The 17,785-nt window shown below is 54.0% G+C and overlaps 2 protein-coding genes across 4 annotated transcripts; both read left to right on the forward strand.

Moving 5' to 3' along the window:
• Nucleotides 1–3,919: 3,919 nt before the first annotated feature.
• On the forward strand, nt 3,920–11,242 carry GAL3ST2 (galactose-3-O-sulfotransferase 2). Of its 3 annotated transcripts, none has more exons than XM_066194087.1 (5): nt 3,922–4,487; nt 7,257–7,502; nt 8,042–8,128; nt 8,539–8,815; nt 8,890–11,242. In XM_066194087.1, the coding sequence occupies exons 3-5, from the start codon at nt 8,109–8,111 to the stop codon at nt 9,748–9,750; spliced, it is 1,158 nt and encodes a 385-aa protein (XP_066050184.1). In that variant the 5' UTR covers nt 3,922–4,487; nt 7,257–7,502; nt 8,042–8,108; the 3' UTR covers nt 9,751–11,242. The 3 variants fall into 3 exon arrangements, with proteins under 3 accessions (XP_066050183.1, XP_066050184.1, XP_066050185.1); XM_066194088.1 differs by lacking the exon at nt 3,922–4,487 and adding an exon at nt 6,068–7,195 and having other exon boundaries at nt 7,297–7,502; XM_066194086.1 differs by lacking the exon at nt 7,257–7,502 and having other exon boundaries at nt 3,920–4,487.
• Nucleotides 11,243–11,714: 472 nt separating this feature from the next.
• On the forward strand, nt 11,715–15,539 carry NEU4 (neuraminidase 4). Its single transcript, XM_066193799.1, has 4 exons — nt 11,715–11,872; nt 12,567–12,845; nt 13,164–13,419; nt 13,827–15,539. Exons 2-4 carry the CDS (start codon nt 12,645–12,647, stop codon nt 14,867–14,869), a joined length of 1,500 nt encoding a protein of 499 aa, XP_066049896.1. The 5' UTR covers nt 11,715–11,872; nt 12,567–12,644; the 3' UTR covers nt 14,870–15,539.
• The last annotated feature ends 2,246 nt before the right edge of the window (nt 15,540–17,785 follow it).

Consider the following 17,785-nt stretch of genomic DNA (forward strand, 5'->3'; position numbering starts at 1 on the left):
CTGCAGCTTCCTGAGGAGGGGACATGGAGAGAGAAGTGCTGATCTCATGGGAATGCTGACGTTCAGGCTGGACATTAGGTAGTGTTTCTTTACAGAGCATATAATAACCAAATACTGCACCAGGCTTCCTGGAGAGGGGCTTGATGCCCCAGACTGCCAGTGTTTAAGAGGCATTTGAGCAGTGGTGTAACTTCAGGGCAGCCCTGAACTGGCAGGGCAGTTGGACCAGATGATTGTCCTAAGTTCCTTCTATCTGAACTATTCTACTCTAACATGGAGGTCTTTGTTGGTTTGTGGGTTTGGTTTTACGTACTACAGTCTGTTTTGTAATTTATGGTTTATTGTACAAAACCACGTTGTCACCCATCTGGTACAGAGGGCACTGAGTCATTCATCTTCTGGCTTACTTGGTGTTTGCTAGTCATATCCGTATTTACTGATACGTGTCACTCTTAATCCAGGCTCTCTTGTATACAAATGAAGCAGGTGGTGATCATAAAGAGTCAGGGGATTTGCCTAAGGTAAATAATGTCATTAACCTGATAATGTTTTACAACAAAAGGATGTTTTCTGTCAACATGGGCTGAGCAGTGGATGTCAGCAAAGCTTTTGATTCTCTTTGCCACAATCTTCGCCAGGCTAGACAGGGATTTGAGCAGCCTGGTCTAATGGGAGGTGTCCCCTGCCCATGGCAGGGGGGTTGGAACAAGATGAGCTTCCAACCCAAACCTTCTTGTGATTCTGTGATTCTCCTGGACTGCCTGGGTGGGCTGTGGGACAGGTAATAAGCTGGCTCAGGCTCTGCTCAGAGGGTTCCAATTGATGGATTTTACTCAGGTCTCTGGTTTGGGAAGCCTTACTGGATGCCATGAGAGTAGGAAAGGTGGTGTCTTACGCAGCACCCATCTTCTCTGCTACCTTCTTTTCGGTGATGTTGGCTCTTCCACAGAGCACTGAAATAATTGTTGCATCCAGAGTCTTCATCTTCAAAGAAAAATCATCCTAAAGAGTCTTTTCTTCTGTTTCAAGGCAGAACACAATCTCTACAAGCCTGCACACTGTCGGCTTGCACTAAGGATGCTGGCTTGTGCTCAGCAACATGTTGCAATGCCCTTCTCAGTACAGTTCTAAGATCACACCTCTCTCGCCTTGAGTACATGGATGCTTTTGGCAGAAACATCTCCATGTATTCCATGGCCTGCCTTTATCTTGTCCTGCTCTCCACTCTTGTCTGTTTAACCCTTTCTCTACACTGGGGCGCTCCCCACCTCTCCCTTCATCCCTTAGGACAAGTCAGAGAGGAGCTGATTGTCCTCTTCTGGGGTGAAGCGAAGTGAGCAATGCCATAATTTTCAAAGAGGAAGAATTCTGTCATGGAAGTGGTGGTCAGGCATTGGACGGGGCTCCCCAGGGAGGTGGTGGAGTCCCCATCCCTGGAGGTGTTCAAGGAATACCTGGATGTGGCATGCAGTGCTCTGGGCTGGTTACAAGGTGAGGATTGGTCACAGGCTGAACTCAATGGTCTTGGAGGTCTCTTCCAACCCAAATGGTTCTGGAATTCTGTGAAAAGAGAAGACAGTCTGTGCAACACAGCCTGTGCTGCTTGGGTGTGGGGTGATGAAAACATAGGGGAAGTCCATGATGTCGTTGGAAGAGAAATATGCAGGATTTTCTTTCTGCCAGGGTAGGCTGGTGCAGCTAGTTCTTTCCGGATCAGGCTGTGTATATCTTCTGCCCCTTTCCTGCACCGTTCTTTCTTTTTCCCCCCCTAAACTACTGACCATCACTGTGTAAAATACAGATTTTCCACATGAAAGGCTCTTTTTGGGAAGCAGAACTTTCCATAATTCTCTTTTTCAGCTGTGTACGGAGAGTGTGCTCGGGAGGGAGACACACAACCCTGTGCTGTGGCTGGGGAGGTTCTGGCACAGCTCCATTTAACCATCTTCCTTACACATGAAGACCCTAAAGCTCCATGTAAGTTTTACTGTTTCACTAAACAATAGAGCAGTTCCCTGAGGGAATACAAGGGAGATGTTAGTGTAGGATTATTTTCTAATATCTTTCCTAAACCTTACTTCTGTGTTTTCAGTGATGCTTTCACATAGTGGTGCACTGTTGTTTATAGGGTGGGTACATGTATGTGTATTTTTAGAAAGAATCATTGTGACAGGAATTTCTTGTCCAAAATTCTAATTTTTTTGAGTAAATACTAGAATGCTGTGGATGCTCCACACTTAGAACCAGTGGTTTTCTGGCACAGCAATGTCTTGGCTCTCTCTGCTGGTTTTGCCTTTCTCTGTACAGGTTTATGGCTGGGATAGAGTTAATTTTCTTCACAGTGGCTGGTCTGGATCTGTGTTTGGATCAGCAGTGGAAGCACAGGAATGTTGTAGCTGTTGCTGAGTGGTGCTTGCACAACATGAAGGTCTTTTCTGCTCCTCACCCTGCCCCACCAGCCAGCGTGGGGCTGGGGTGTGCAAGGAGCTGGGAGGGGACACAGCTGACCCTGCCTGACCACAGAGGTCTCCCACACAGTAGGAGGCCATGCTCAGCAGTAAATGCTGAGGAGGAAGGAGGAAGGGGGCTGTTCCTAAGTCACCATTACACGTGATGGAGCCCAGCTTTCCTGGGATGGCCGAACACCTGCCTGAGGTGGGAAGCAGGGCATGAATTCCTTTTGATTTACTTGCATGTTCAGGTTTTGCTTTACCTGTTAAACTGCCCTTATCACTACCCACGAGTTTTTGCACTTCCACTTTCTGATTCTCCCCATCCCTCTGCAAGGGGCCCACCTCCCCCAGGGCCTGACTCCCAACAGGAAGCAGAGGCAGGATGGAGTGATGAATCCCACCCCAGCCTCCTGTGGCATCTGGCTGCCCTTCCCTGCCCCTGTCTCTGAGCAGCCCACCTCCACATGAAGACAAGTATTTGTGCCTGGCACTATTTCTTTTTTTATTTGGCGTAACCAAAGCTGATGATTCGTGTACAACACCCCAGGAGTGAGCAATGAATCAATTGTAAAAGTGTAAAAAATGGGCTTTTGTGATCTGTGGGCTCCACCAGCTCCTGAGTGAGAAATGGCACAGCTGACGTGTGTAATGTAACAGGAGAAAGAGGTCACTGAAACGTCCCCCCCTGCCAGCAGCAGCTGGTGCTATGCCAAGAGTAACCCTAGAAATTCTCCATAAAAGAGCACATTGACTCAGGTGCTACCAAGAAACTCAAGGAAAGCAACCCTACACCTTGCTAATCTCTGCATCTTGGTAAGTGCTGGAGTTGGGGCTGGTCTGGGGAAGCTGTGATTTAAAAAGAAATGCTGTGTATTTGGGTGCTCTGGAAGTGTAGCAATGTGGGTGAAGGATCCTGGAGTGCTGAGGATTTGGCTGTTGGTGGGGCACGTTTGGCCAACAGCATACAAGGGTTAGAAAGGTGGCACTGTGTGTAGGGAGGGAAAGGGGACCACCAGGAGGTGCATGGAACACGGCATGGCTATAAAAGACCAAAGAAACAGCTCAATCCCCCCTAATCCAGGCTGGGAGATGTGGGTACACTTTTAGTTGCCCAAATGAGGAGAGCATTGGCTTCAGCCCCATATGTGGAGTGGGGAGATGACCCCACCTCCAGACCTGCAGGACAGATTCTGCTCTCCCAGGGCAAACTGCAGCCATCAAACTCAGTTTGTGAAATGCTGGTGTACAGCAGCCTCAGTGGAATCTAAAATTCCTGCATAATATGAATTGCAATAGTTGTTAGTAACACCAAAGATAAGGCATAAAATAATGCATCTTTAGGGGCAAGATTTCTCCCTCTCAAGGCCTCAATACAGCCAGGTCTCTTAAGCTCTTAACTTCCAGCTACAATAATTACATTTTTACCAAAAAGTTTGAAGTCTAAATGTTTTAACAGGAATTTTCCATAGCTGAACACCATTCCTGTTTTGCTGTTGTCCCTAATTTGCTGTTGCCAAATGTGTCTGGCAGGGTATTCCTGTCCTTACCCACCGAGTAAGGAGCAGATAGAAGGGACTGCAGGCACTGACCATGGCCCCTGGCGATGTGATGTTGTGCAGGGTGACAAAGGTCCAGTGCCCTCCACCAGCCCCCTGCCTGGATCCTGCTGTGAGCCCCTGGCGCCTCCCTCCTGCAGCCAGGAGAGAAAGGGATCCCCTCTCAGGAATCCCGGTTAAAACTTTCCGCCAAAGCTGCTGTGAACGCCGTGTCCTGAGGCAGCTCTTTATACCTGTGTTGATGTCCTGCCATACCAGTGCTTTTCATGGCTTATTAATTAACTCCCACCCACTCCTGGGAACACCTAGCCACTCCCTTTGTCCTCACCTATGCCAGCCATTTATAGCTGTGAAGGGATGCTAGAAATAGAGACGTGGTCACTAAGAGCCAGAGGAGACAAACAAGCACTGGAGTCGATTTGCAAAGGAGATATTTCCCAGCTCGCAGCAGCATGAAAAGCCCTGGGTGCACTCCAAGGTAAGGGCAGAGGGAGCTGGGTGCTCGGGGTGCTGAACTAAAACTTGCTTTGCAGGAAGGTCTGGTTCAAGTAATCCCTGGAAGTTGTTAATAAGCTATAGAGTTAGTTACAATTTGCTCCAGGAAAGGGATTAATTTTGCCGTTAGTATTTCTTGCCTGCGTTCCAGGTCCTTTAATTTAAAAGAACCTTGTTAGTGTGATGCAGATGTTTGTTATTTTCAGCTGAAGCCAAAGGAACAAGAAGGGGGTCCCAAGCCTTAAAGCATATAGCTGCGTCTCTAAGAGAGGTCATTTTCCATGTTTTCTTCCCAGAGGGGAGATAGCACAGCACAAGCTGGACAGGCAAGTGGAACCTCTGGCACCAGCCCTGCCAAGTGCTCTGTCAGTTTTTTGGCTTCTTAGAATTTTGTGCCTTAGCAATCAGCTCCCAAAAGCTTCTCAAAGGTGTTTCAGGCTTGTTCAGGTAACTTCAGGGCAACATTCGAGTTGGGACTTTCTATCCTGGACTTAGCTTTGCTAGAGCTTAGAGGTATTTCCAACCTAAACAATTCCATGATGCTGTGCAGGTCAGGGACTTGCAGTGTTGTGACAAAAGGGGGTGTGTGGCACTAAGGGAACACAGCTTAAGTCTCCCACAGGGATGTGCCAGGGTGGTGGGGGCCAAGGAGGGGTGAAACCCCAGTGCAGGGGTTTATTTGCAGACATAGAATAAGAATATTCTGAGCTGGAAGGGATCCACAGGGATCATTGAGTGCTACTCCTGGTCCTGCAAAGGACAACCCCAAATACCACAGCAAGTGCATGAGAGCATTTTCCAAATGCTTCTTGATATTCTCATAATTTCCATTACACGTATTTGAAGCATAAAGAGCCTGAAGTGTAATCACTCTCGGCAGACTTTCAAACAGTTGTCATGTCTTACTCATTCTGGAATGACTACTGGAAGCAAGGTCTGATAGCAAATCCCACACTGGCCCTGTGCTGTTTTCTGAGAGAGCAGTCACACTGTGTTCAAAACAGTGTGTGTGCTCCAGGTGAAGATCCTACACGATTTCTGTCAGTAAAAACCCTGCAACATTTCAGGAGCTCGTTTGTTTCCAAGCACAAGATGTGCAGAAATGATGGAAGCTTGTTGTAAGAGGAGGGAAAGGTGCCATCAGTTTGCTCCGTGAGAGATTTGTTTGTTGGAGCCAGTGACAGCCTTGCGAGTGCTAATGTGGGTGGCTGAGCCCAGGGGATAATGGGGACACAACTCCCTGCAGTGGTCAGGCATAGGACTCCATGAGCGCACTGGCCTGCACCCTGTGTACCTGCAACCCTCCTCTCATCCCCAGGGTCTCCATTTTCCCACACTCCTCCCTGGGGTTCTCCTCAATCCATGCCCTTGGCGCTTCCTCTGGTCACCTTCCTCGCTCGCCTTTCCTGGGCTGAGGTGCAGCTGAGTTCCCTCCGTGTCACCACTCCCTGCTTGTTCCCTGGGCTGGAAGGCATCCTTCCTTCCTTCCTTCCTTCCTTCCTTCCTTCCTTCCTTCCTTCCTTCCTTCCTTCCTTCCTTCCTTCCTTCCTTCCACCCACCCACCCACCCACCCACCCACCCACCCATCCATCCAGGCACAGGAACAAGCACCATGCCATGAGGATGCATTGTTTGTCACCCCCGGGACAAGAAGCCCGCCATTTCTGTGTGGAGACTGGCATATGCATGGACCGTGTCCTGCAGAGATCGGTCACACTTGCTCCTTAAAACTGACCATTCCGGGAAGTCACCATAGTTTTGGCCTAGATAAGCCAAACCTTCATTCCTCCCTGTGTCCCCAGGGATAAAATCTAGCTGTTTGGCTTGGGGCACATCCAGACAAAATGGGGCTACTGAGAGCATTCAGTTAGGCTGGAGATGAGCTCGGTGTGCTGAATGTATCTGAATATTTGCATGCAGAATGGCACCGTGTAATCCTTTATTTAAGTAAGAAACTATTAAAATATTGTGGGATGCTTTGAGGTGATAAGGTGCAGAGCTCTACAGAGAATGTCTTCTTGCAGCAGAAGGAATTGATAGTTATTCTAGAGCGTGATCCGTTGTGATCCGGATCTGCTTTCAGGATGATTTGGGGTGTATGTGATTTGTTTGCCCTATAAAACATCATTCAGAGTTGCCATTTTGGGGATACTACCCTAATTAATAAATGGACTGTTACAGCACCCATTAAACTTGACAGGAAAGGTGCAGCAGGAGGATGTCAGCTGAGGAGGGATTTCCAGGCAGGCAGGATGATGTACTTTGGAAACCACCACACCTATGGCAGCTTCAGTTTAAGTGAAAGACCAAGAAAACTGGCGCAGGGCCTCCTCTGCCTTTCTTCTCCCATCTCATCTCCAAGGGCAGGGGATTGTCCCACTCCCATCCCCCTAACAGGCCTGGGGCTAAAAAATTAGGAAATCCTGATAGAATCTTGCCTGCAGGTCTATCTTGAAACTCTTCGTGCAGAAGCTGTGCTGCAAATTCCTGTCAGAGCTTGGTACCAGCTGTGGCTTTGGGAAGGGCTCTTGGAGGAAGGCTTGAAGGCTTGTTTGCTTCCTTTGGAGAGGAAACCACAAGTGTGGCCATACCATGCTGTAAATTGGGACTATATCTTCTCAAAACACTGCAAAGCCTGAGCCAGATCTGCTGCATTTTGGGCATGCCTGCAAACATGAGATTTGCACAGAGGTAAAAAAGCTTCTAGGATGAGAAAAGTCAGATAAACTTGGTGGTGAAAAATTCTTTTTAGGTGGGCATCAAACCTTCAAAAGATCCTCTCTGTGTCCCAGCTGGAGTGCACTGGTGATGATCATGGTACCGTGGGATGGTTTGAGTTGGAAAAGACATTAAAGATCATCCTGTTCCAACCCCCTGCAATGTGCAGGGACACCTGGATACATGACGGTTGCTTTATCAGTGCTGGAAAAGACTCCTCCCTCATCATTATCCACCCCTCCCCCCCATTTGAAAGTGGGGTGTAATAAATCCATTACAGGTACTGTTTGGTTATTTGATTTTCTGTCTTAGAAAATCCTATTTATATTGCAAAAGAGCCTCAGTTTAGTGGGTTTTTTCCAATCCCTGTCTTCTGGAGTGATGTGATCACAGGAGCAGCTCAGGTTTCTCACCAGGGAAATCTTTATACCCCTACAAAGGGTTTGTTTTCTGGTGAATAATCTAGGAGTTTGAATAGTGAATAAGCTCTAAAGCCCCAGAAAACCAAAAGAAAAGCAAAACAAAAGGCAGCCAAGCAGAGCAGGAGGCTGTGGGAAGAGCTTAGGCTTTGCCTGAAGTACACTGTGTCTTGCCAAAGGCCAAAATTAGGAGAGTAATAGTGAAAGTGCAATTTCTCACTGTCTTGCCTGTAACACCAGAGCTGTTGATGCAGCTCAGTGTCCAACGGTGGCTGTAAAAACTGAGATAAAAAATTGTGCTCAAAATGATTAACGTTCCCGAGGGCAAGGTGCGAAATGTAATGGTTTGGGTTTTTTACTATTGGATAAAAATCCACTGAAACTCTTCTTTGTTTTCCAGGCATGTCAGGTGTCTAATCATTTTTGGCTTCTGCCTGGGACTTACCTGCCTCTCGGGATTCTTCCATATGAAGAGTAAGAATTACAGGTAAGTGAGGCAGAAGCAACATTGCACAGTTTCCTGTGCCTGGAGCAGCTTTGATGTGACCTCTGATACCTGATTTATTTATCATGAGGGTTGGGCAAATGCTCAAAGGGCGGTAGCCCAAAAGTAGGTCCTAAATCCATTTTTGGGGAAGGAATCAAATTAGCCAAAGCACAGCCTCTTTTGGGAGAAAATCAGCTGTGTGGGAAAAGGGGATTGAGCTGAAGTCTTTGGTAAGTGAGAATCTGGAGAGGGGGAGAACATCTACACTGGAGGGTTGGGGCTGATCTGGATGCAGCCTTGGGCCAGCTGCAGGTGGTGTCAGAGGAGCACCTGGGTTTGGCTTTGCCAGGTCTCAGAGATGGGGTGCAGCACCAGAGAGTCTTTTTGTCCCATCTGCCGCCTTCCTGCAGAATCTCAAAGAGCCACGAGGAGCTGATCCCTCCCATGCCATGCCGTGCCAAGAAAAACGTCATGTTCCTCAAAACCCACAAGACTGCCAGCAGCACTGTGCTCAACATCATGTTCAGGTTTGCAGAGAGGTACAAACTCACTGTCGCCCTCCCTGCTGACCAGTTCTTCCACCTGGGATACCCAATGACTTTCGTGGCCCGCTTTGTGGAGGGTTTTGAAACCATAGGCCAAAATTACAACATCATGTGCAACCACCTGCGGTTTAACCCCTTGGAGGTAAGGAAGAGCCGTGACACCTGAGGAGAAATTTGGTTGGGACAGGACTAACCTCTTCTTCCTCCCACAAATAGGTAAAAAGGGTGATGGCAGCCAACACCTTCTATTTCTCCATTCTGAGGAACCCCATTCCTCTGCTGGAGTCTTCCTACATCTACTACAAGAACAATGTGCCTGCCTTCAGGAGCTCCAAGAACGTGAAGGAGTTTGTGGCATCACCCACAAAGTATTACCACCCAGCAGATTACAGGGAAAACATCTACGCCAGAAATATCATGTGGTTTGACTTCGGCTACAATAACAACGCGGAGGATGACACAAAGTACACCCAGGCCGTTCTGGAGGAGATCGAGCAGAACTTCCACCTCATCCTGATAGCAGACTACTTTGATGAGTCCATGATCCTCTTGAAGCACGCTTTGTGCTGGGATCTGGATGATGTGATTTACTTCAAGCTCAATTCCAGAAGCCAGGACACTGTCCAGACTCTGAGTCCAGAGAGTGAGGAGCAGATAAAAGCGTGGTGCTCACTGGACTGGAAGCTCTACCTGCACTTCAACCAGAGCTTCTGGAGGAGAATTGAGCAGACCATAGGGCTCGTGGTGCTGAAAAAGGAGGTGGATCTCCTGCGGACCAGACAGAAGGAGCTCATGGAGGCTTGTCTCTCAGAGCAGGAGGCAGTGAGCAAGGACCACATCAGGAACAGAGCTCTCCTGCCTTTCCAGTCAGGGGCTGCAGATATCCTGGGTTACAACCTCAGACAAGACTTGGACAACAGGACTCTGAGGACCTGCCAGAAAATGGTCATGCCAGAGCTCCAGTACACATCCTACCTTTACTCTGTCCAACACCCACACAAGAAGAGGAAAGCGCTGGGAGTGCCATTGCTGTGGACCAGCAGCCAGGAGGAGATGCAGCTCCCAGTGTCCAACTAGGACATGTGGCAACCCACTGTGGCTTCCCACCGCTTTGCATCGCCCTTGTCTGACACCTAACTGACCCACAGGACTCCTGTGCATGACGGGGAGGCACTGGGGGCTTTGTTTGGGGTCACCAACTTGGGAGTAGCTCTCTTTTTGGGGACCTTGAGCCAAAGGCTTTGCATTGACCAGATCCTGGGTGATCCTGCCTGCCTGCTCCTGGCTGGAGAGGAACAGGCTGGCTGCAACTGGCCAAGGCATTCCAGCCTCTTAATCATTAATCACGAGCATGATCATTTGCCTTCATTTGATTTTGATATCCATCGTTACATCAGTATGTCACAGCTCACTGGAGCAAGTCCTGACTTTGGAGGGTTTAGGGGAGGGGGAGGGAAGTGAGGGGAGTGTGACAAGGGGCACGGTGCTCAAAGAAGCAGGAGAGGTGGTGAGTGTCCCATCCAGCAGCATCCACACTCAGTGAGGACTCGCCACCACACACTGCTGGAGCTGCCTTTGGTGTGGGAGTCCCAGGCATCGTGCCCAAAGCCAGGCAGGCTGGCTGCCTTGCCCAGGGGCATGTAAGCTGTGCCTCTCACGTGTCACCAGGTGAATGAGCCTCTGTCCCATGTGGGAGAGGTCAGTGCTGGGAGGAGGTTTTGTGGCCCCTGGGCATGCCTGTTCCTTTGGGTGCAGCATGCCCAAAGCCCTTTATCAGCAGACACTTTTTTGGCACTCCCCTTGCTGTGTTGGCCAAACTCTCCAGCATGGATTAGGAGGGAATGGAGTGAGGCCCAGCTTTGGGCACACTGGTGCATCCAGGGCCCTGCTGCCGTCCTGACCAGCACTAGCAGGAGGAGATGCTGGCTTGGCTTTAATACACTGGTTTTGTCAGTGTAAGTTGGCACTCACAGATGTGTTGGGAAGAGGTGACAAGCAGTGACACCCAATCCATTGGGCTTGGTGCTGCCATCCTCACAAAGCCTCCTGGCACTGCCACAGCAGCAGGGCCCCGGATGGCAGGATGGGGAGGATGGATCTGGGGTCGCTTGGCTGGCAGTGTTGCCTTGGAGGTGAAGCTGTGCGGCAGCAGCTCCAGCTGGGAAGGAGGAGTGATGCTGTCAGGGGGAGAGGGATGAGAAGCAGAGCCAGGATTTTCCTCAGCTGTGTTTAGCAGCTGAGACAGGAGTTAACCAGCCCAGGTGTCCAGCAGGAACAACCCAGATTAACAGCACTTTCACAGTCCTGTGTTACAGGAACCCTCACTAAAATTACCCCAAGGCTTGGGAGGTTTTTGTAGCAGCCAGGTGGAGCTGCTGGAGCCACACGTGGTCACTGTGGGCCATCCCAGGGGCCCTTCTAAGGCAGTTCTGCAACCTCCACCTCAGTTTTTCCCTTGGAGCTTCTTATCCATGATTTTGCCCTTAGAATTTTGTCAAGCCCTTTCAGCTAAACTGATCACAGAGATGGAATATAAATATATTTATTAGGTACAAAAATAGTTTCTTAGTAGCTGATTTATGTGTGGGGGTCCTGGGAAGTCTGGGAATCCTGGGAGGGCTGGGGGTCCTGGGAAGTTTGTGGATTCTGTGGTGCTGGGGGTCCGGATGGGGCTGGGGATCCTGGAAAGGCTGGGAGGGCTGGAGGTCCATGGAACGCTGGGGTCCTGGGAGGGCTGGGACCCTCTGGGCCACAGCTCCAGGCTGGGGAGCTCACAGCGGGCTGGGCTGTGGTGAACATGGGCTGGAGCCCTGAACAGGGAAGTCCACCCTCTTCCAGCCTGCAGGAGGAGGGAAACTGAGGCAGGAGATGTAATTCCCGCCCCGTGGATCCCCTTGCTTCCCCTCCCGGGGGTCCGAGCTAGGTGGCCCGGCAGCCGCGGGGCCCCCGGCTCTGCCCGAGCCCATAACGGAGCCTTTGTGCCACGGGCGCCGCAGCAGCGCCACTGCTGACTCAGCGATTTCTCCGGGCACCGCCGTGGGAGCCCCGTGACCCATCGGAGGGGGGACCCTGCCAGGGGAGCGGGTGGCGGCGAAGCAGTGAGGCGACAGCTCGGTGGAAAGCCGGCGACAGCGACAGCCGGCGTTACTCCGTGGTGGGGCCGAGGGACAGAGGGGACACTCCAGCTGAGCAGGACCCGGTGAGTGCCTTCACTTTCTTCGGGGGGCGTTGAATCAGCAAAAGCTCCTGACGATACCACAGGTGAGAGTGGCCCGTGACTGCCCCAGCTGAGCCTGGAGTGGATGCCCATCTCCTTCTGTGGGGATAATCTCCAGGGAAATGTAAGCTGGGGACAGCTGACCTGTCCCTGAAGGAAAGGCGTTTGGGAACAGCTCTCATCCACTGCCACAGGGACAGCCCGGCTGGGGACCCCACTGTCCGTGCTGTGCACCTCAGGTTCCCCGAACAGAGGAGGGGGAACAAGGGCCCAGCTGGGTCCATTCCACTGGAGGCACCGGAGTCACAGGAACACTCCCTGACCCTGTCACGGTGAGCCCGGGCTGCTCCGGAGGTCTCGGTCTGAAGGTCTCTCTTTCAGCAGGCTCTGCCCTGCTGAAAGAGAGAGCATGGAGCTGCAAGTCTCACCCTGCTTTTTGCTCACTGGCCTTGATTTCTCAGACAAACATCTTAAAGATCAAATTCATTTTATTTTGGGGTCCCCAGGTCAGCCTCCTGACTGGTACCCTATGCCCTGACCCACCTCTGAGCTGTGGTGACTTGCCAATGCACACTCAGCCTCCTCTCCACCCCAGCCCTGCCCCTCAGCCCCTGCTCCGGGGGGTTTACCCAAACCCAAGCTCACCAAGTTAAACCCCAAATCCTTCTCAGGACAGCCCCGTGCCCCTGACCGTGCCCAGCAGCCGCTCCTCCTGACCTTCACCAGCCCGCCACATCCTTCTGCTGCAGCTGCCATGGGCTCCCGGCACTTCCCGGCCCGGACCGTGCTGTTTGAGAAGGAATCCAACGGCGTCACGTACCGTGTGCCCGCCCTGCTCTACCTGCCCTGCGTGGCCAAGCTGCTGGCCTTTGCCGAGGAGCGGCTCAGCGCCGACGATGCCCACGCCAACCTGCTGGTGCTGCGCCGTGGCACCATCCACGGCAACTACGTGGAGGTGAGCTGGGGACAGGGACAGGCTGAGGCTGTCCTCATCGCTTGGGTGTGGCACCGCCAAGCTCCTGAAAACAGCCACACGGGGTGGGGAGGCTGGCATGGCTGAAGTGAATCACAGAGTCATGGGTTGGGTTTGGTTGGAAGGGACCTCAAAGGCCATCTCATTCCATGGGCAGGGACACCTTCTGCTATCTCAGGTTGCTCCAAGCCCTGTTCAACCCATCTAGGAAGACTTCAGGGATGGGGCAACCACAGCTGCTCTGGGCAAAAAAGTGGGATGGTCCTTACTCCTCTCTGTCCTCTCCTCCTCCCTGGTCAGTGGGAAGACATGCGTGTGCTGGAGACGGCAACGCTGCAGCACCACCGGTCAATGAACCCCTGTCCGCTCTACGATGAGTTCACAGGCACCCTCTTCCTCTTCTTCATCACGGTGCTGGGCAGGACGCCCGAAGCCTACCAGATTGTCACTGGGCAGAACGTCACCCGCCTCTGCTGTGTCACCAGCGCTGACCAGGGCCTGAGCTGGAGCACGGCCACAGACCTGACGCAGCAGGTCATTGGCGCGACCATCAAAGGTACCCAACTGCAGGGGTGAGGAGAGGGGAGAGCAGCCTGCAATGGGGTGGCCCTGGGTTTTGGCCTCCTGGAGCTGCCAGTGGCCTTGCTGGGGGTGACTTTGACGTAAGAATCCCACAAGCTTCCAAAAAGGTTGACGAGGACCTCAAGCGCGGGGGGGAAGGGATGGAGGGAGTATCCATATCAGTTAGTGGGGATGGGGAGAAGATGGAAAGGCCCCATAGCCATGGGTAGGAGCATGTGTGAGGACAGCCTGGCAGCACTGGGCTCTGTTGCCCTCCCACCCCACCACTCGGCTTGGCTTGACTGAGAGAAAGCCGTGGGGACCCTTTGGGCATGGCGAGGCACCACGGTGGTCACTCTTTACCCCATCCCAACTTCACCCCATCCCATCTCCGCTCCCCAGACTGGGCAACGTTCGCACTGGGCCCTGGGCACGGCATCCAGCTGCGCTCTGGCCGGCTGCTGGTGCCCGCCTACAGCTACCACATCGACTGCAAGGAGTGCTTCGGGCAGCTCTGCAAGACCACCCCGCACTCCTTCGCCTTCTACAGCGACGACCATGGCCGTGGCTGGCGCTTCGGGGAGTTCATCCCCAACCTGCAGACGGGCGAGTGCCAGCTGGTCTCAGTGGACGAGGAGGACGGGTCCAACGTCCTCTACTGCAACGCCCGCAGCCCCCTGGGCTTCAGGGTCCAGGCTCTCAGCACGGATGATGGGGCCGTTTTCCACGGGGGGCAGCTGGTGCAGCGGCTGGTGGAGCCGCCCCACGGCTGTCACGGCAGTGTCATCGGCTTCCCCGCGCCGCTCGTGTATGTCCCCTCCTCCTCCTCCCGGGACACCGTGCTGCCCCTGCAGGGCTCAGATCGCCGGCTGCTCCCTGGGGCGCCCCGTGGGTTTGGGCACCTGCCCACCCAACAGGCTGAGCTGCCCGCTGGCAGCCACCGTGAGCCAGACGAGCCCGATGAGGATTGTCCTACCCCAGGACATCATCGTGATGCCCACAGTGTCACTTTGGTTCAGGGGGACTCTGCAGCAACCCCCAGCCCCACTCCCTTCTTCCAAGCACCGACATGGATCCTCTACTCCCACCCCACCAGCTCCATGTCGCGGGTCAACATGGGGGTTCACCTGAGCACCTTCCCCAGGGACGCAGAGAGCTGGACAGAGCCCTGGGTCATCTACGAGGGCCCGAGCGCCTACTCGGACCTGGCTTACATGGAGCTGCCCTACAGGGAGGCGCCGGTGGCCGGCGGCACGGCCATCGCCTTTGCCTGCCTCTATGAGAACGGGATGAGGTCTCCCTACGAGCAGATCTCCTTCAGCATGTTCACGCTGCACGACGTGCTCCAGAACATCCCCCTGACAGCCGCCGCTCCCCGGCACGGCCGCGGCCCCGCCCGCCACAGGGGGAAGAGGAGGAGAAGGAGGAGCTGCTTCATCTCCTAGAGCCCGCCCAGGGCAGCTCCCCACGCCACCCCGGCGCTGGATCCTGGAGCATCAACCCCTGGGCTGGGTCCTGCCACCATCCAGCAAGGCCACATCGCACAGAGGTGTGTTACTGTCCCCACACTGGGGTTTATCTCATTTGTATTGCTATTTTTTAAATTCTGTTTTGGCTGGGTGGGGTGGCTTTTGCCCCCAGCCCAGCCCCAGGCTCCTCGCCAAGCAAGAGCCACCTCTGGAAACAGATATTTTTCTGCAGGGGGGAGGCAGCCAGGGATACCTTGTGCCATCCCTGTGTGCCAGGTGCTGGCTCAGGGGGATGTGGTGCTCCAGCTGTGCCAAACCTGGTACCACAACCCTGCTCCAAGGGCTTTCCTTCTCTCATTATAAATAGTTATGCTATATAAATATGGTGTATGATGTTAAATTCTTTCTTTTTCATGAAAAGACTTTTTCTCAATGGTCTCTCTGAAGTCACTGTGACGGTTTGGGCTGGGGTAGATTTCCATTCCTTCCCCATAGCTGGGATGGGGCTGGGTTTTATATTTGGACTGATGATAAATATTTGTGTTGCATTACTTGTCTGTCTGGGCTTTTAGTTCTCTCTTTTCGTTATTTTACTTTCCATTAGAATTTATTATTATTATTTCAATTATTAAATTGTTTTTATGTCGACCCGGGAGATGTCTCACTTTTACCCCTCTGATTCTCTCCCCCTCCCACAGGACGGGGGTGAGTGGCTGGGTGGTGCTCAGGTGCCAGCTGGGGTTCAACCACCCCAAAGGCCCAGTTAATGTTTCACCCGGGCTGGGATTTGGTTTTTTAATGTGCCATGGCCATCACTGCCTTCCCCTGACCCTCGTCGGTCTGGGGACAAACCCCCTCCCAGCACAGGCAGGCTCAGGCCCACACTGGGTCCTGCAAAGGTTCTGGGGAGGGGGTTGAGCACAGGAGTGGGGTCCTGCTCCTGGGAATGAGCAGCAGCTGCTCCTGACACGTGTGTGGGTGAACTTTGGGGGCTACACCTCAATAACAGCTCTGCCTCCCCCGGAAAATTGTTCTCTGCCTCGTTTCAGTATCACCAGGAGTGGCTGAGGCAGCTGCTGGGCTCATGTCGGGGTGCTGGAAGCTGAGTCCTCACCTCCATCCCTTACCGGGCCAGTTTCCAACCCCAAACAGCCGCCAGCCCCAGAGGAAGGGACATGGCCTGGGCCAGGGGATCCGCACAGGAGCAGCCCCTGGCACATCATCCCCGCGAGCTGCTTCAACTCCTGCGCTATCTGTCCTCCACACCAAGCACAGCCAGGGCACCCACCGGGACGCCCTGGGGACTGCCAGGGCACCCCCAGGAACAGCCAGGGCACGCCCAGGGACACCTAAGGGACAGCCAGGGCACCCCGAGGGACACCTACGGGACAGCCTGAGCACCCCCAGGGACACCCTGGGGAGAGGCAGGGGACCGCCAGGGACACCTAGGGGACAGCCAGGGCGCCCCCAGAGACCCCTAAGGAACAGCCAGGGCACCCCAAGGACAGGCAGGGCATCCACAGTGACACCTAAGGGACAGCCAGGGCACCCCCAGGGACACCTAAGGGACAGCAAGGGCACTCCCAGGGACACCTAAGGGAGAGCAATGGCACCCCAGGAACAGCCAGGGCGCCCTCAGGGATACGGAAAGGACAGCCAGGGCACCCCCAAGGACGCCTAGGGGACAGCCAGGACACCCCCAAAAAATAGACAGGGCACCCCCAGGGACACATAAGGGACAGCTAGAGCACCCCCAGGCACACCTAAAGGACAACCAGGACACCCCCAGGGACACTTAGGAGACAGCCAGGGCGCCCCAGCGACACCTAAAGGACTGCCAGGGGACCCCCAGGGACAACTAAGGGACAGCCAGGGCACCCCCATGGACAGCCAGGGCACCGCCAGGGACACGTAGGGGACAGGCAGGGCGCCCCCAGGTACACCTATGGGACAGGCAGGGTCCCCGAAGGACAGCCAGGGCATCCACAGTGACACCTATGGGACAACGAGGGCACTCCCAGGGACACCTAAGGGACAGCCAGGGCACCCCCAGGGACACCTAGGGGACAGCCAGGGCGCCCCAGGGACACCTAGGGGACAGACAGGGAACCCCAAGGGAATCCTAGGGGACAGACAGGGCACCCCCAGCGACACCTACAGGAGAGGCAGGGGACCCACAGGGAAAACTAGGGAACAGCCGGGGCCCCACAGGGTCAGCCAGGGCACCCCCAGGGACACATAAAGGACAGCCAGGGCTCCCCCAGGAACATCTAGGGGACAGGCTGGGCACCCCAAAGACAGCCAGGGCACTCCCAGGGTCACCTAGGGGACAGTCAGGGCGCCCGCAGGGACACCAAGGGGACAGCCAGGGCGCCCCGAGGGATAGCCAGGGCACAGCCAGGGACACCAAAGGGACAGGCAGGACACCCCAGGGTCAGCCAGGGAACTCCCAGGGCAACCTAGAGGACAGCCAGGGCGCCCACAGGGACACCTAGGGGACAGCCAGGGCGCCCTCGGGGACACCGAGGGGACGGCCAGGGCACCCCCAGGGACACCTAAGGGACAGCGAGGGTACTCCCAGGGACACCGAAGGGACAGCCAGGGTACTCCCAGGGACACCAAGGGGACAGCCAGGGCATCCCGAAGGACACCTAGGGACAGCCAGGGCACTCCCAGGGACACCTAGGGGACAGCTTAGGTGCCCCCAGGGACACCTAGGGGACAGCCTGGACACCCCCAGGGACACCTAGGGGACAGCCAGTGGACCCCGAGGGACACCAAGCGGACAGCCAGGGCACCCCCAGGATCACCTAGGGAACAGACAGGGCACCGCAGGGACACCAAAGGGAAAGCCAGGGCAGCACCAGCGTCACTTGCCTGTCTCCTAGGTGT

Source organism: Chamaea fasciata, unplaced genomic scaffold (assembly GCF_029207755.1).
Source record: "Chamaea fasciata isolate MVZ Bird 193981 ecotype frontalis unplaced genomic scaffold, bChaFas1.0.hap1 SCAF_11, whole genome shotgun sequence".
NCBI classification, from domain to species: domain Eukaryota; kingdom Metazoa; phylum Chordata; class Aves; order Passeriformes; family Sylviidae; genus Chamaea; species Chamaea fasciata.

Excerpts from the sequence above, each read along its gene's own strand:
- GAL3ST2 (XM_066194086.1), top strand. The coding sequence starts at position 4,462 with ATGAAAAGCCCTGGGTGCACTCCAAG. Across the intron at positions 4,488-8,041 it reads AGCCCTGGGTGCACTCCAAG|GCATGTCAGGTGTCTAATCA; the intron begins GTAAGGGCAGAG and ends TTTGTTTTCCAG. Across the intron at positions 8,129-8,538 it reads ATGAAGAGTAAGAATTACAG|AATCTCAAAGAGCCACGAGG; the intron begins GTAAGTGAGGCA and ends GCCTTCCTGCAG.
- NEU4 (XM_066193799.1), top strand. The coding sequence starts at position 12,645 with ATGGGCTCCCGGCACTTCCCGGCCCGGACCGTGCTGTTTGAGAAGGAA. Across the intron at positions 12,846-13,163 it reads TCCACGGCAACTACGTGGAG|TGGGAAGACATGCGTGTGCT; the intron begins GTGAGCTGGGGA and ends CTCCCTGGTCAG. Across the intron at positions 13,420-13,826 it reads CATTGGCGCGACCATCAAAG|ACTGGGCAACGTTCGCACTG; the intron begins GTACCCAACTGC and ends TCCGCTCCCCAG.